Source organism: Hirundo rustica, chromosome 3 (genome assembly GCF_015227805.2).
Source record: "Hirundo rustica isolate bHirRus1 chromosome 3, bHirRus1.pri.v3, whole genome shotgun sequence".
In the NCBI taxonomy this organism is placed as follows: Eukaryota; Metazoa; Chordata; class Aves; order Passeriformes; family Hirundinidae; genus Hirundo; species Hirundo rustica.
The window spans coordinates 67380751-67395140 of NC_053452.1; the positions used below are offsets into that span (position 1 = coordinate 67380751).

At 38.5% G+C, this 14390-nt stretch overlaps 1 protein-coding gene and 1 long non-coding RNA gene across 2 annotated transcripts in view; both read left to right on the forward strand.

Moving 5' to 3' along the window:
- The window catches only part of FRK (fyn related Src family tyrosine kinase), a 46805-nt gene extending 45055 nt beyond the window's left edge, over nt 1-1750 (forward strand). Inside the window, exon 8 of the mRNA XM_040058613.2 lies at nt 1511-1750. Coding sequence (XP_039914547.1) covers nt 1511-1737 — 227 coding nt within the window. The 3' untranslated portion in view covers nt 1738-1750. The remainder of the gene's footprint in view (nt 1-1510) is intronic.
- A 2643-nt stretch (nt 1751-4393) lies between these two features.
- Nucleotides 4394-5423, forward strand: LOC120749831 (uncharacterized). Its single transcript, XR_005699794.1, has 3 exons — nt 4394-4433; nt 4560-4655; nt 5265-5423. It is a non-coding gene; the product is annotated as an uncharacterized LOC120749831 (long non-coding RNA).
- The last annotated feature ends 8967 nt before the right edge of the window (nt 5424-14390 follow it).

Below are 14390 nucleotides of genomic sequence, written 5' to 3' on the forward strand. Positions count from 1 at the left end.
GAGTGAAGGGGCCCTGCTGAGAGCTGCTAGCCGCAGCTCAGAGCACGCCCGTGAGAGAGAGAAAGAGAGCTAGGAGAGAACTAAGGGGGTGAAGTCAGAGAGTGAAGAAGAAGAGCTAATAGCATAGTAGAGAGCAGAGAGGAAGAGAAGAGCAAAGAGGCAGAGTGAAGAGAGCGAAGTTCCCGTTGCAATACATTAAATCCTTTTCTATACCGAATATTCTAATCTACACTAGCCAATCTAGTATGAGATACAAATCCTATAGCATTTACATGCAGCCTATAAGAGTCATTACATTACCCTATGTATTACACTTTAAGAGTTGCTCTTCAAACCCTTCTTGCCAAGCTAGCAGGGTCTGCTCTGACCCTTGGACTTTTGGTAAAGAGAAGGGCATTGTTAAATCAAGGGAGGATTACCTTCAGCTGGCCATACCATTGTTTTCCAGACATTCAGTAACTAGGACATCTCAGACATCGAAACTTGCTTTCGATTCTATTTCACTTATTGGTTTCATATTCTCAAAAATCTAAGCAATCATGTTTATAAGGCTTTCTAGTTTCATCCTTCCCAACAATAAATAAATCATTTTAATATAAAAAATATGTAACACCGTGGCTTTGGATATTGTATGAAAATCAATCCATTCAGTATTACCCTTTTCCAAAGGCATAGTTTATCTGTATCTTGAAAGTAGAAAATGTTGTTTTGCTGTGGCTATTTCCTTACTTGGTGTTACTTTCAGGAGTTTGTCCTCAGTAATCAGTTAGAAGAGGTTATGTTGATTTGTGGTGGCAGTGGGTAATGTGCAGAGAAACACTATTCAGAGCTCTAGGGAAAAGAAGTTAACACAATTCAAGATTTAATTTAAACAGTAAAAAATTGGAAAGGAACAAGACAGTAGTCTTTATTATATATAAAGGTATAGCAAAGATATAGGAGTGGTTTCATCTCCATGACTGGCGGTGATGGAGCATGGAGGATACTATTGCCCAACTGCCCTCAAGGAAACCTAAGGCTGACTTTAGGAAAAAGTTTCTAAATGTGAGGAATTTCAGCAGAAGGTTAGGTTTTCTTAGGAGATTTTGTAGTCATTGGGACTAGAGGCATTTAGGAACTATTTAAGCTAAATAGGTGTCAGAAAGATTTTGACAAACCTGAATGGTGGAGGAAAAGCCTCACACCCAGACAAACCTATTTGTGATGCCTTGCAGCTGGCACAGTCAGGGTGAGATGGTTGGGAAATGTTGGAGGTGGTTTTTAATCGCTGGTAAACAGTAAGAGTTAAGGCCCTGTCCCTGGAATTGTTCAAGGCCAGGCTGGTAGGGGCTTTGAGTAACCTGATCTTGGGGAAGGTGTCCCTGCTCATGGCAGGGGTTTTAAACTCAGTGATCATTAATGTTCTTTCCAACCCAAACCATTCTATGGTGATTCTGTGCTGAAGAGAGGGGAACACATGGTATCTGTAAGCAGATCCTGAGTAGCTGGATGAACTCATTTTGGCTTGCAGGTATGCCGGGACACCAGGTGATCCAGATGCTGGACAATGGGTACAGACTTCCTCAGCCAAAGAAGTGCCCAGCACCACTCTACGAGATGATGCTGCAGTGCTGGAACACGGAGCCCAATGAGCGGCCCACCTTTGAGGTCCTCAATGAGCAGCTAGAGGTCTACCTCCGAGGGTATTCCTTTGCCTGGACCCAAGCCATGGGACATGAACCCTCAGGATGCTCCTGAAGGACAAGTCCTAGCCAACATAGCTAACGGAGGCTGTGGAGTCAGCCTAACCCCAGGTGTGGGGGTTATTTGGGGGTGCTGAAGAATCCTGGTACATTTAAACCCTGATCTTCAAAGACTCTTAAAATTTTTGCTGCTGGCAAATGTTTTGTAAGACAAAACATCAGGAAGCTGGAGGGAGAGTGTTTCCAAAAAATAGAGTCTTCTATTTATTCAAAAATGACATGTTGCAAGAACAAACAAATGAAATTAGTTAAATAACTATTGTAGCTTTTTGTAGTTTCTTTATTGAATAATTATTTACTGTTAGATTTTTCATTCCTATCAGTTTGTTCTCATGAAGGTATGTGATGGCTCTACACAGCAGGATCTGTGCTCCCAGAGTCCTTTCCTTGTAAAAAATAATAAAAGTAATCCTGCGACTGTGATGGTTCTGATTTGGCAGAATCCAAATTAATTGCCTTGCTTAGAATTGAAGTACATGTGCTTTTGCTATATCTGAAAATAAACAGATATTCATGGGAATTATTTTGTTTTGTGGATGCACAGCTTGATCTTTTTATATTTTGTCTACTGTACTTCTTTTACAAGAATAAACAAAATTATTATTAGGTTCCTGAAGCTGTTTGTTCTTAAGATTGTTGAATATCTATGAGTTATCGTCCATTGAGTTATTGTTGATTGAACTGTGAGGATTTATTTTATGGTTCTTAATCTTAGGGATATTGGAAGAAAAGATATTTTAACATGAACTCAAGACTGTCTCAGTGTTTTAGATTGACATCCTTTTCCATCCTGGTTCCCCAAATCATGAACGCTCTCCAACAGGATAGATCTAGGTATTTTGCAGAGCAACTAGTAGTCGTTTCTTCCATCTTCTTCAGATTCAATTTTAATACAGGAGATTTAAGTAATAGATGATCCATTTTATTTTGTTCCATGGAGAAATGGAGCCCAGGAGCTTCTTCTAGCAGTCTATGTAGTTAGAGATGTTAATTTTTTTTCTCCCTTTCCCTAACTACAATATTGTTACTGCTAAAATCTGATATCACTGGGACAGTTTTATATTCTCTGTTGTGAGGCTTACAGAACCAAGTTTTAATTATTTACTTACGATTCATCAGTTAATTATTTAACAACATAATCCAGGAATTAAGAGCTATATTGTGTTAACATGGTGTGAGGTCAATACAAGCGTGCTACCATTTTCCTCTAATATCTAAAAGATCCATTACAGGATCTGGGTGGCTTTTAATATATCTTTTCTGTATGATTATGTTCACTTTATATTTAAAATCTATTCATTTTGTTTGCTTGCCTTGCTTCTAATTTTTAATTTCCTTTCCCCCCCTCTGCCTTTGGAAGGCAGCACACTGCTTGTTTCTTTCAAACACACCCCTTAAGTACTCATTATTCAAAAGTCCTTTCCTTATTTATCGTTTTTCTCCTCTAACTCACTACAGTGGCTCTCCAGCACTGTGTCTATGTTCAACCTAATTTTCTGTGCAGTGTTTCTCTCTACAAACCCTCTTTTATACTAATTAAATCTGTAAAGCACAATAAAGCTATAATTAATTAGCTGTCATAGCATCCATGTGATTTTGGAAAGTAATCATCCACTCTGAAAGAAGAGGTTAAATGGCTTTGCCAAACCCATCTGATAAGAACTGGCATGGAAGGACCTGGGAGATTCCCAGGCAAACTCTCCTGCTGTTCTCTGTCCATGCTTGAGACTTGTGCTAGTTTCTGGCTCATGGCCTCAACAAGATGTTATTTATGATTATCAATCTTCCATCAATCCATGCATCTCTCATCTAAACACAGGTGCTGTGTTTAACACTGTTACAGTATGAGGTTAACAAATCCCACAGAGTGGGTTTATGTAATAATAATAGGAATGCTGTTATGTGGAAAGATCTCTATGTCAAACTTGTGATCTTCCTATTCAAGCAGTATTTCTAACAGGATTTTTCAGACATATGGCATCAAGAATGTTGCAAATAGAATTTGAATTTGCCCAACGGAAAAAAACAAAAAAACCCAAACCAAAACAAACCAAAACAAACCAAAACAACAACAACAACAAAAAAAAAACCACAAAAAAACCCCCCCAAAGACTACTGATAAAAGGTCAGTACAGATGTGTACATTTCACAGGAGAGCTGCCAGGAAAAAGAAAAAAAAAGACAGCAGGGAAATAGGAAAGTTTTCAGAATTCCAAATTACACCAACAGGTCCAAGCTGTGCTGGCCTCTGCTCTTGGGTGGAAGTCAACAGGATATTGCAGAACTCCACTGAAGTGACACCAGTAATTCTGAAGAAATCCCACCTGTGCAATGAATATATTCCTAAACAAACATTTATGGAGTAGAAAGTCTATTTGTCCAGCTAATTTGACTTCTTTGTCTCCTTAATTTTTTTCTATAGTCGAAGGAGAGAGAGGCTCCTTGAAATGATGAATCAGTGCCCCAAAGCTTTACTTCTCCTCTGAAGCACCCTTGGCAGGGTTCTCTGTGTTTGCTGCTGTGAAGGAATCTGGCAGAGATGAGACCCTTTGCTGAAGAGGGTGTAAAATATCCACATGCTACAAACTGCAATCAGCTGTTTCAAGCTCCTTCTACCAAGCGTGGCCTTCAGGAGCCACCTTAGGCTGGAAGGAGCAGAAGCTGCAGGTGAACTGCACTCTGCTGAGCTATGTGAGGAACAGGCACCTGCATGTGATGGCCTCTAGCCTGGCACACTGGGCTGCTGCTGGCAGGCACCTTTCCCTGCAGTTGCAGCCTGACTCTTTATCTCGTCTTTCTCTTTGCGTGCCTGCACAGCCGCAGCTGCTTAATGGAGTTTGGTTCTGCCAGCTGCCTCTCCTATGTGCTGGCCCGGGGTGGGAGTTTCCTGCAGTGCTGTCTGAAAAGCAGCAGGTAGGTTCACTTTGGTGTGTCTCATTATAGGCAGCAAGTAAATGAATTTTGTGTTCATCTTGAGGTAGCCTATGCATGCCTGGCCTCCCCAAAATGTACTGTAGGCGAAAAGGTGCGATGAATCTTTGTCTTCTAAGCCTGAGCTCCATTACGACCTCATTGCTATGTGTCCTGAGACCAGTGCGCTTTCTTTTCATAGCAAATTGAAAAGTAAGGAAAAGCAGGAAAGTAGGCTGTTTTTCTTATGCTCTAATTACACTAAATCTGGTGCCTGGTAGAGTCCCTTTTCCACTAGGAACGATCCAGTGGAGGACAAGCTTGGAAACCACAGGTGTTGATCTGAGATCTGTTGATTCCTCTTTCTGGCTTAATCCATACATTTGCACTCACTCCCTCATTTTGCCTGTCTGGAAACTGCTTCCATACAAGGGAAATACTGCCACTCTAATATGAAGTGTAATTTTGGATTTTTGTTTTTCCTTGGGCTAGCAGGGGAACAAAGGAGACAAAAATCACTAAATGCAACAGAATCAGTAAAGCTCTGGAAATAAAAACTAATAGGGAAAATTAATCATTTGTTTTCCGCTCTTTCTTTCTGTATTTTTGCAGTCAATGGATCCATTATTAAGAAAGACTGGAGGAATAAAGCAGCAAAGAGTGATAAACCTTCACAGAGTTCAATTTGCTTACAGGCAATGCAACAAGCAAAACTGTACTTTTTCAAGCCTATTTCCATTTTATAATAATTTTATTTATGTGACAGATAACAATTACAGTCAGAAGTCTTTTCTATGACTTGTTTTAAATTAAACCTCAAGGTTATCATTTCCAGTTATAGTGCACAGCAAGATAGGTTTAACAGATCTCATTCTATTCTTGAGGCCTTTTATGTTCAAGGCTCTGCTAGAACTGTCTGTTGCACTTGTTTTTACCTGATGGATCATGGAGGGAAAATAATGGATTCAGTTATGAGAAACAGTAATAGATTTTTTTGAACTGACATAAATTTCTATGTTTAGATAGAATAAAAGGGTTGGGAAGAGATAAGTTGAATTTTCTACAATAGACTGGTCCTTGTGAAATTCACTTCACATAAATTGTACTGAGATGTCTTTTATGCAATGTTTTATTTATGTAATTCAGTTATTCTTTGACAACTAAATCATTTTATGTGGTTTCACAAATGATAACTTAAAAATGTCCAGCCATAAAGAAAGAACCTCTATTTTTCTTAAACTCTCCATTCCTCAGAAAGTTATGCAATTGAGAAGTAAGTATTAGAGAGTCCCTGGTGTTTGGTTTTTTTACTTCTATTAGAGAACTTTTCTCACTTAATCTGCACTCAAGAACATATGATAGGGTAACAGGGAACCTTCTGTCTCTCATACTGCTTTCTTTTGTTGTCCATTGTATCTCATACTTGCTCTCCAAATTACTTGACTATGAGCAGAAATTTTCTTTGTGCATTTTTTAAACTTACAGCAAACAAGAAACTGAACCAGTTGAGTGCATTATTTTGTGGTGGTTCAGACTCAACAAATTATCAGCGCATAGAAATGGAGCACATGATTTATTCAAGTGATTACTCCTTGTGGTCTCTCTCCCACATGCTTCTGTTTCATGACTTTAAAAATTGCTGTAGCAACACATCCACTCACTGCCCCACAGCCATAGTGACAGGTCAGCTGTTGTAATGTATGGATCTTGGAGCAAATAAAAATGCTGCATGTAGGAACTGCTCCACTGTGCTCAAAGGGATATAAGTGTGTGGTATATTTTTATGGAAAGCTGTGTGGCTTTCATTACGTTTCAACATGATATGGGCCAGTGTGTGCCTCTGCCACTGCTGCAAAATTTTACTCAGAAGAACTGTCTGTGCTTGAAGAAAATACTGAACTGAGGTCTATGAAAAAAGACTATCTACGCTTACTATTAGCAGGTCCATGTAAATTTTTTTTTTTTTAGTCTCAGGCTTCTCAGGAAAGATTAATGTGAAAGAAAAAAAAATCAATGGCATGCATGAGCCATTGCTCATACATTCAAGCTGGGGAAATCACTGAAAAGTACTTTGGCATTTTAATCTTCACAGCTATATTGGGCTGAAGAATTCAGTCTGGCTTTGGTTTGGTATACAGAAAATTAAAATGTATGTTTAAAGAATTCAGTAACCCAGAAATGAATTTTAGCCAATTTCTGGGTCTCAGCATCACTAGAAATGAAAACCATGATGGAAATTGTACCACCTTGGATCCCACCACTATTTTCAACAAAATTGATTCTCTAAAATTAGGTAGATATGGAGAAGACATACACAAGGTCTTGATTTCTTTCTCCTTCCCCTGTTTATTTACCAATATCATTACAGGAAGATTAGAATTGCCACTGAGTAAAAAGACTCTTTAAATATGCTGAGAGATAAAGAGGTTGTTTTGTTCTTTTTCTAAAGTAAAAAAGAAGAGAAAGAAAAAGTTGAGCCTTAAAGATTATTCCTAAAACTACCTTAAAAAAAAAAAAAAAAGAGAGAGAGAGGAATGATTTTTCGTACTTTCACATTTGTTCATATCTTTAGAAAAGACAATGGGGAACATTTCAGAGCAAAGGAATTGAGCATTTCAGAAAGCTGCTACTGAAAGTGTAACTAATGCTCTGAATAAGCTGATTATATTTACACTATTAAAGGAAAGCATATTGCATTGCATTCTTTTCCTTTAATTACTTTGATATAACTGTCTGAGCATACTGATTGGACTTATGTGTTTTAATGTGTTAGAGAATTCAAATATATGTGTGCAGCAATATCAAAACACTTTTAGTTCCTGTTTCTCTCTCTAGCTGGACAGCTATATCTCTCTGCTTAAAGGAATATCTAAACATTCTAAAGTTTCCCTTGTTGGTCATGATGATTTTCATGGTTTTCAACATTATTTTTTTTCTCTCACTATTTTTTCTTCTGTTCTTGATATTTAAAAAAACATTTACTTGGATGTTTTTATGCTATGTTCTATTTATTTACATTTGCAAAGAGCAAAACCCACTCATTACAAACTGCTCTATTACTCTGCCAAATGTTTAAAATTATTAATTAAAATTATCAAATAAAATTATCAAATTAAAATTATCAAAAAAGAACACAAAGCATTTGGTGGGTTGTTTCTTCTCTGAGGCAGCTCCTTATAAGAAATACTTGTCTGCTCTGTGTCATGACCAGCATCTTATTTGCACAGCCCTCTCAGAAGCCAGAAGAATGAAAACTGAACTTGTGTATTCTTCTAGAACTCCTTAGCTCTGGATTAATTTGCAGCAAAATAAAAAGCTGGAAAAATGCACCTTTCATTGTTCCTTTTCCCTCATCTTCCAAACACAGGCACCAGTCCTCCAAGGTCAGCAATGTCACCTGAAGCCACACTCTTACCACACCAGTTCGATCATAACTGTCTCCTCTTCTACCATCAGTGTTGGCTGTCTCCTTAGCAAGCTGGCTTTCAACCATGCTACCATACCTGCCAGATGCCAGATCAGTTATGGAGAGACATACAGTAACAAGTTAGAAACCCAGAAGTCAGCCCTGATTTATTTAACTGTCCTGCCATGCACAGGGACATTGGATTACAATAATAATATAAATTCCTATTGCAGCAGACAGACTGCCTTTGGAGTTGATGAGAAATGACTCAAGGCGTCTCTCAAGGCACGACAAACATTACTATAGTCAGATTAATAATGTACTGAAATTTGGAAAATATGAGGTATGAGAGCTGCTACTTTACAAACTTCATAACAGCCTTCCCTGAAAGAGAAATGCAGGCCTGTTTCTTTAGGAGAGAGGTGATGGAAAGAGAAATTCATTGATGGTGGCACGCAAGAGAATGTTATGGTTCCCTAAATTCCTGATGTGAGGGTCTTAATATTTATCTGGCATTTTCTTGTGTAACTAGAATTAGAAAATGGACTAGACTTTTGGTGTAGGAAAAAGCAGTAGTACAGGATGTAACCCTAATCTAAGGTGTCAGTAAAGCATAAATCTGCAAACATGGCTGGTGGGAGAGAAGGTTGGCAAGATATTTTTCTGTCTGTACTGTGACTACAGAAGGGTCTGGCTCCTAAGGCATTTGTCTAAAAATGCAAACACACACACTGGAGACCAAAACTGAGAGGAAATTTCACCACAGTCAATTACCTTTAAGAAAACTTCTGCCTTACAATCCTGTAAGGCAAACACTGATGAGAAACTTTAAGTATTTTTTTGCACACTGTGGATATGTGTAGGAATATCCCAACTAGCTTGAGCTGTCTGCCTTCAGTAGCTGCTGTCATCTGGCTATGGCATGTGAAAACAGCTGTTCCTGATTGAGATAATTCTGTCTTTTGATGTGGATGAGATCTGATTTCTGAAATAACACTGGTTCACACACAACCAAGACTGTGTTCTTGTCTCAGAAATTGTGCAGGGAAAAGCTTTGTTTTGGAGAGTGCTTATACCCTTGCTCAGCTGCTTTTCCATGATCTCTCAGAGATTTTACAAGACCTTAGGTTTCAGCAGCAAAAGATCCAATCCTACTGCTATTGATTTTCTGTATCAGCAGAAGTAGATAATGACCTAGGTAAGTTAGTATAGTTTCTCAAGAGAACATAAATAAGAGATAAAAAAGAAGCAGAGGGTTCAGAGCAATAAATGAATTTGGTTTGAATCAGTTATCCATTTAAATCTTCAGGTTTGTATGGATATTGTGTTTTACACTTTAAATTTGGAAGTTTCTAAAGTTTGTTGGGGTTTTTTTTCCCCCTCTCAGGAAAAGCAAGTCCTTGCCAGAGACATTACTATTGTCTAGAATTTCAAGCTAATTTTAATTTAGTTTGGCAAGTGGAACTTTTTAGTGTCAAACTGACCAAATTAGATAAAAGTTGGAAGCACTGCCATGCCAAGCTCTTTTCCCATCCAGCTTGTAGTTTTAGCTATGTATATCCCAGTAATGCCAGGGATCCCTTGGAAGGTGTCTTGGGTTATGTAACCTAAAAACATGTATTCTATTTCATCTACTGAAAGCTGTTTTTTGGGAGATGTTTTATCCTTCTCTTGTAACTCCATGGAGGAGGGGGGCAGATGCCTTCTGATAATGGCCCAGCCATTAAAACCAGGTGGGGCAGTGTTTCTTATCTCTTTCACCACCCCTCCATCCTCCAGAGGGACATCTTCTGATAATGGGCCATTAGGGCCCGCCAATGACATGACACATTCCATCATCCCACTGTGAGATGCTCCACCCAGTGGGGGAGGAGCCAACTCTTCCTAGCCAGATAAAAACTGGGACTGAAGGACACAAGGCATCCAGTTTTTCCACTGGATTCCCGGAGGAAGACCAGACCCATCTCATCACCACTGGACTTTCTACAGGACCATCTCTACTCCACAGAACCACATCTGTTACTCCAGGAGGATTTACTTGGACTGCTCCCAATACCCTGACTACCAGGGTGCCAGGTCATATCCCTGACTCTGTCAAGGTTTTTCCAGGTTTTTTTTTTTTTTTTTAATATTCCTAGTAAAGAACTGTTACCCCTATTCCCATATCTTTGCCTGAGAGCCCCTAATTGGAAAATTATAATTTGGAGGGAAGGGGGTTTACATTCTCCATTCCAAGGGAGGGTCTGGCTTTCCTTGGCAGACAACTGTCTTTTCAAAACCGAGACAGTAGGTCACTGATAAGATGAAATATCTTCAGGGTGATCCAACAGCTCTCTCCATCCTGGCATTGCAGTGGTACATGGTTGTATCTCTCTGCATGTCTGTCTCCTGAAAACAGCCTCTCCATTTCAGGACCATGCAGTGTAGCCGTGATTTCCTCTAATCAATTGTCATGCTAATAAAGGAAGGGTATTTGCTAATCCCTGCCTCATACAGTGATAAGAGGTTTCATATACTTGTGGGTTCTGGAGGTCTGATAAGTGCATATCACATCCTCTCATAGGTCCCAAAACTCTAATATAATTTTGTTTTTCTTAATCAGCCTTGATATAAGAAATGTGGCTCCAGCCATCAGTTATCATGTGAAATGATTCTTAAGGGCAGAGATAAAACATCCAGAGTATTAGAGAAGAGCCATATTTTACTTCTTTAATTCTTTGTATAACTAAATTATGGGTTATAATGAGCTATTATAAAAGATTTATTTAGGGTGGGTTTTGGAACATCATTGCAGGAAACAAACTTACAGATACGAGTTGTTTATTATATTGGTCCTCCTTTAGTCTGATCTGTGGAATAACTGTATTCTCAACAGTGAATTCTTAATGTACTTTAGAGCAGTATAATTTAAATACAGTGCAAGTGTCAAATATTGATCTGGCATTGACTTTTGACTGATATCTAAATCATAATGATGCTGTTTCTTAAGGCTACAAACATCTGACCCCTTACTTTATCATCTTTTATATTTTTTTAACAAAATTAAACTTCTTTCTAAAATTAAAATTTGCTGTTGCATACTCTCTACATTAACACATTTCTGTGGCTCTGAAAGCAGCTTAGAAACCTTCTAACACTTCAAAGAGGCTTTTTGAAATTAAGAAATAACAGTTTTCTCTATGGTATTTCCATGCTGCAGGCAAAGGTGTAACTTCATTCTCCATGGATATAATAGAGAAAGATTTACATGACAAGGTAACTTGGGACCATTACCAAATAATTGTAGAAAATTAGAACCTATTATCAGCCTAACTGAGAAAGCTGGAAAAATGTATCACCAAGTTAGTCTCCGCAATTTCGTGATTGCTTGGCCTCCCTGTTAGCCTGCACTAGCTGGTGAAGTTATATCACGTAGGTTAGCATAAATTTCAATAACTGCAATGAAGATATATATTCTCTGTACTTTTGGAAAACTGTTTAGGTGAAGGCTTTATCACCTGGTCATCCATGTTCAGTGTTTTGGTTTCAAAAGCGGAAGATGAAAGTTTAAGAGTCTCCTGAGTGGTATTTTGAGCTAGCTCTTAAAATACCATTGTTTCATACCCATCGCAGGTGACTTGGGGCTCAGTACATTGCAGGTGTTCAGCTGAATGCTGCTTTTACCCTCTGTTACTTCAGATGCTGTGACTGGTTTCAGTAAATGGGTGAGGAATGGCCTGTACAGAATGCAGACTTACTTTGATTTACAGTGAAAGCTACTGAAAATAATTTGTTTAACTGGGTGAAAGAGTATTAAAAGACAAGCAAAGAATGAGAATGCCCATGGAGATAAAATGTTCCTGTGTAAAGACCAGAACTGCACCTAAACATGACAGGTGAATACCTGGGGTCCTCCTTTGGTTGTTTCGAAGATAATGAGGCTAAAAGGCTGTGTCTGCTTGTGACATTATGTGAGTCCAGGAGGATTTAGATGTCCTTTGTTTATTTTGGCTAGGAAAAATTAATTCAAAGAAAGCCATCAAGTTTTTTCAAAGGCACAATTTCCTTTGGCAGTTTGACTGGCATTCCTTGTGTTGGCATAGGAGGTAGTAGCGCTGTGATAAAATTTACAAAACGATTTTTCAAAGTTTATGTGGTGCATTACATCAGCAAGCCTTCAGCACAGTCTGTAGTGAGTGCATTGATGAGATGTGTAGTTATAGAACAGTCACTCTGTCTCCAGGGTCTTTGGCACAGAGCAGAGCTGGGGCAGACCCACATCTCACAGAATCTAGCAGCTTACATTATCCACATTTCTACTGTAATGAATAGGAAGCTAAAAAATAACAGTATAGTTCTAGTTTTCATACTTCTGGAAGATGTGACCAAGAAGCTCATTCCTTCAAAGTAGAGTTTTTCCAGCCTGACCCTCACCCTGGTGCCTTCTCTGCTTTTTCTCTTCTCTGTGTTTCAGACCAAAAAGGAACACTCCAGCAGTCCCACAGTCTTTGGAGGTTACTTTTTTTTTTTTTTAGGTGGTGATTGTTTGTGAGTTTTGTATGTGTGTGGTTTGATTTTGCTTTGCTTTGTTTTTAAATTTTCTCCAGCAAAGGCATATAAAATTTAAGTAATAAGACAGTCTGGGAGGTAATGTAAAACCCTGTGTGGAGACCCCAGCATGGTCAAACTGCCTCCTAACCCCAAATTTCACTAAATCATCTTTCACTTATGATACCGCAGGTGTTTGCTCAACTTGACTTTGCCCGCTGTGATCCTTCTAGCTGTGGAAAACCTTGCTAGTCTTGAACTTGAATTCAACCTTTAACATCTCTGAGAGAATTCCCTTTCCTGTCTTTCCTGATGTGGTGGGCGTTGGGGATAATAAAAGACAAATTCTGGACGCAGAGGCTGGCACTTGCTAGCAGTTGATTCCTTCTCCCCCTCCTTCATGGAAGTTTACTGAAGTGCAGGAAAAAAATAGAGCAGAAACAGGCTGGTATAAATTATTCAAGGATGCTGCTGTTTCTAAGAAGAATCCAGAAGAAGTCTGCCTATAAAACATTAACATGACATTTTTGAATTGTGATAGGTGGATTGAAAGGAAAAAAAAAGCTTAAGAATGAGCAGAACACTGCTCTAAGGAAACAGACACATTGTTTTAAACTACAAACAAATCTGCTTTATCACTGAGTTGCACAGAATTTTCCAGTGATTATGAGGTTTGGGAAAAAGGGAGATGGGGGTGTAACAGGATGTATTAAAATCTTACAGATTCTTTTCAATAGGCTAAAAAAGCTCTGTTCAGTACTACTATGGGAAATCAAAAAAAGGAATAAGAGTCCAACTGGGCTTCTTTGCTGTTTCACTCCTTTGGCTAAAACTGGGGAGTGATCCACTTGCCCAGCTTAAACTGTTGAAAACTCCTTTTTCTTCTGATTGACAATCTGGAATCTTAACTTGGTGTGACCTGCCTGATTTCCCTGGAGACTCCAAAGTATAAGAGGTGCAAAGAAGGTGTAATTTTTTTATTTAGCTTCAGTAGATAGTAACAATACAATGGTGCGAAATTCCCTTATCTGACAGAGCATTTTTTCAATTGGGAAGCCCTACGGCAATGTCAAATGCCCTCTATTTAATGACATCCCTATATCTTAGAACTAAAATACTATTTTGGACAGACTGAAGGCAATTTTCCAGGTGAATAAAATATCTCCCAGGACCAGAGACAGTGAACAATACCTTATGTTGAATGGAGAAACTGTAGAATTCATGAATTTGTTACTGTATTTTTTTTCTTTGTACCTTTATCTCAATATTTCAAATCTTTGACTTCTATGATTTAGCCCTACGGCCTTTCTCTTTTTCCCTATAGGTGATTCAAGCTTTCTCTTCCTAATGCAGCTTTTCTGCAAAAGCAAAGTGTACTGCCTATACAGAAGCTAGGCATAAAAGTGATACTCACAAAAGGCCAGTTTCCTTCTCTCTCTTTCCATATGTAATTTGTATATAGTACGATTTCATTTCCCAACTGAATTTCTTTCTTTACTGTTTTTGTCCCTCTTGGGCTGACTTTTTTTCCTCTTCTCTGTCCTGCAGTGTATGATTTTCTTTTTATCTGCTCATCATTCCTTTTTGCCTCAGCTACACAATGCCAATACTATTTGAGTCAATTTTTTTAACAGATCAATACATTTAAAATAATGCAAAATTATCCTGCCTGCTTTGTCCAGGCAGCACAGGAAAATAACATCTTTGCATAGTTAGTGAAAGATAAGATTCAGAACTATGTCTTTGATTAAATTTTTATGAAATAAAAACATCCCCTAAAATGGCCCCTAAATTTTGTGGTGTAG